Raw genomic sequence first — 3,139 nt, 5'->3', positions numbered from 1 at the left:
GAAGCCACTTGCAGCTTCTGAAGCACACACAGAGATTTTTTTTTTTTTTTGTCTAATTTCTCTCTCTCTCTCTCTCTCTCTCTCTCTCTCTCTCTCTCTCTCTCTCTCTCTCTCTCTGTCTCTGACTGGGGGGTGGGGCGGGCCCACTAGGATAAAACTCAAGCCTCAGTTTCCCCAGCGGGTCTTGGAGCAGAGCAGAAACAGAGCAGGCGGGGGCGGCGGTGCCACCTTAAGGCGGGTCCCGCCCGCGGCTCCCAGCCGAGCCCCGCGGAGGGAGGCGGCTCCGCAGCCACTGAGGCCACCAGCGCCGACCCCGGGCGGCGGCCACGGACCTGCAGCGCTGACTGCAGCTGCCCCCTGGGCTGGACAACCCGGGACGCGCTGGCTGGAGGTGGGGGTGCAGCGCGGGGTCCTGGTCCCCTGCCCCAGCAGGCTCTCCCTAGCTGCTCTTTCTTTGCGTAAAAATCCCTCCCCCAGCTCCCGCTTCTCTTCCAGCTTTTCCAGCCTCAGTCTCCTTGCACCCCAGCTGTAGCTTAGCACCCCAGATTCTACCGCCTGATCCTCCCCGCACCCGAATTCTCTCCCCAGCTCCACCTCTGCACCCCAGCTTCCCTTTGCCACATCCTCAAGCCTCCACGAAGCTGGGGGGTCCCTTCTCTCACCCATCCATCAGCAGGATGTACCCCCAGGGAAGGCACCCGGTGAGTACGGAGACACCCCCATCTTTGGCTGCAGGAGGTGGGGTCAAGGGAAGGGACTCCTGCCTGCAGCTGCCCTAGAACTCACCCCGGTGTCCTTCCCGACTCTCCCTCTCAGACCCCGCTGCAGTCTGGCCAGCCTTTCAAGTTCTCAGTCCTGGAAATCTGTGACCGGATCAAAGAGGAATTCCAGTTTCTCCAAGCTCAATACCACAGGTGAGGGGGAACCTAGTTCTGGGCCCTGAGTGGCCCCATGGGGGTGAGCAGGGCCTCTTGGAGGGGCGTGGTTTCCCGGGCAAGGGACGGAGCTCATTGGGCCTACTAGAGGGCTTCCTGGTGGAGGTGGTGCTGAAAAGCATGTGAGGTGAGTAGCTTCTGGAAAAGCCTTCCCTGAGGACTGTTTTCATCCCGGGAGTAGACCTGGGTTCAACAGGACTGGGGACAGTTTCTAAAGGAGTGAGGACCCCATGTGGGGCGTGGTAAGGCAACCCCCTGTTTTGTCTAATCTTCCTGCTCAGCCTCAAGCTAGAGTGTGAGAAGTTGGCCAGCGAGAAGACAGAAATGCAGAGGCATTATGTGATGGTAAGGAGGCCGCCCGTGCTGCCCGCCTCCATGCCCGTGCTGCCCGCCTCCATGCCCGTGCTGCCCACCTCCATACCCGTGCTGCCCGCCTCCATGCCCGTGCCGCCCGCCTCCATGCCCGTGCTGCCCACCTCCATACCCGTGCTGCCCACCTCCATACCCGTGCTGCCCGCCTCCATGCCCTTGCCGCCCGCCTCCATACCCGTGCTGCCCACCTCCCGCTCTCCCTAAAAAGAGCAAGCTGGGATGTCAGGCACTGTTTCTATGGGTGCTTCCCTCCCAATTTTCGGGACTGCCTGCTTGTCCCATCTCTCTGAGCTCAACTGTGATCCATCTTGTGGGTTCCCTGTCTGGGTCCTCATGAGGCTCAGGGTGTTTGTGTCCTGCCCTGATACTCGTAACCCCCTTCCCGAGGCTGCACCCCATCAGTGTCACCAGGGTGGCATCAGCTGTCCACACTGGCCAAAACTGTCTCCTTTGCAGTACTACGAGATGTCCTACGGACTCAACATTGAGATGCACAAACAGGTGACCATGTGTGATGTGGCTGTCTGTGGGAAGGGGCTAAGCACACCCACGGGGGTCTCAGGTGGTAGTCCCAGAGTTCTGAGTGCTCAAGGATCTGAGATTTGAGATAGCCCGAAGCTTCTGAGATAGCGCTCGGAGTTGGAAGGTTGATCCCATGGGCTTCTGAGACGCCAACGTGCGGTCTTAGTGTTCTGGGATGTAAGCTATGTGGAGGTTGACTCCAGAGGTCTGTAACTAACCCTGAGTCTCTCTCAGGAGTCCTGAGGGTTTGGAGATCTGTTGCTGAGTGGATTTATAGGCTCTGTCCCTGATCACTCAGGAGTCCACACAGAGCCCTGCCCTACTCCCTTCTGTGCACGGAGACACGGAGTAGAACTCAGCTGCCAGACGCTTGCCCGGGCTTCTGTGGGTCTCGGTGCTGATATGGGCAGGAGAGCTGGTCCACTGGTCCATGTAGTAACTGTCCTTACCTGGTAGAGGACACAGGCCTGTAGGGAACCAGAGGCAACCACAGAGTAGCCCCAAAGACCTGCAGAGAGCAGGGTCATGTCAGATGAACACACACCCTTTCATACAGGTTTTCTAGGGCCTCAGGATGACCAAGTGCTGCCTTGGGCATCTGTTCATCTACATTTGCATCTCTGAGGGTTCACAGGGTGGTGGGGACCTCAGCCTCCAGGACTCCTGAGCCAGTCAGCTCCACAAATGCTCAGTCCAGCTGGGGGCTGGATGGTGGTGGTGGCTGTCCCCCTCCAGTCTGATCCAGCTTGTTGCTTCTCTACCAGGCTGAGATTGTGAAGCGACTGAGTGCAATCTGTGCCCAGATGGTCCCGTTTCTTACTCAGGAGGTGAGTGTCAGAGCCTTGGGGGCAGGGAGGGTGTCCCAGGCCTGGGGAGACACTGGCTGAGGGTGAGGACCATGGACTTTCTATTCTTCATGTGTCTGTGTGTCCACATATAACGAGGCCAGAGATTAGCCTTGCTGGAGGCCAGCCTCGGTGTGCCTCCCAAGGTCCCGCCCACCTTTATTTGCTTTTATTACACTTCTATGCATTTATTTAATTTTTATGTGTGAGTATTTTGTCTGCATGTCTGTGCACCATATGTGTGCAGTACCCACAGAGGTCAGAAGAGGGTGCTGTGTCCCCAGGAATTGGAGTTACAGATGGGTTGTGAGCCATCATGTGGGTTGCGGGAATCGAACCCTGGTCCTTTGAGAGAGCAGCCAGAGCTCTTAGCCAGTGAGCCAACCTTCCTTTCTTTCTCCTTTCTCTCCCTCCTTCCCTTTCTTTCTTTCTTTCTTTCTTTCTTTCTTTCTTTCTTTCTTTCTT

The 3,139-nt window shown here is 57.4% G+C and overlaps 1 protein-coding gene across 4 annotated transcripts in view; it reads left to right on the top strand.

The window, feature by feature from the left end:
* The first annotated feature begins 319 nt into the window (after positions 1-319).
* The window catches only part of Tle2 (TLE family member 2, transcriptional corepressor), a 15,087-nt gene continuing 12,267 nt past the window's right edge, over positions 320-3,139 (top strand). For all 4 annotated transcript variants that reach the window (XM_028771682.1, XM_028771684.1, XM_028771681.1 and 1 more), the window contains exons 1-6: positions 320-391; positions 589-701; positions 817-914; positions 1,217-1,280; positions 1,764-1,808; positions 2,594-2,656. In XM_028771682.1, the coding sequence (XP_028627515.1) occupies positions 678-701; positions 817-914; positions 1,217-1,280; positions 1,764-1,808; positions 2,594-2,656 (294 nt within the window). In that variant the 5' untranslated portion in view covers positions 320-391; positions 589-677. The remainder of the gene's footprint in view (positions 392-588; positions 702-816; positions 915-1,216; positions 1,281-1,763; positions 1,809-2,593; positions 2,657-3,139) is intronic.

Source organism: Grammomys surdaster, unplaced genomic scaffold, assembly GCF_004785775.1.
Source record: "Grammomys surdaster isolate TR1022 unplaced genomic scaffold, NIH_TR_1.0 209, whole genome shotgun sequence".
NCBI classification, from domain to species: Eukaryota; Metazoa; Chordata; class Mammalia; order Rodentia; family Muridae; genus Grammomys; species Grammomys surdaster.
The sequence above is the reverse complement of the archived record's forward strand: the minus strand, read 5'-3'. Positions and strand labels throughout refer to the sequence as shown.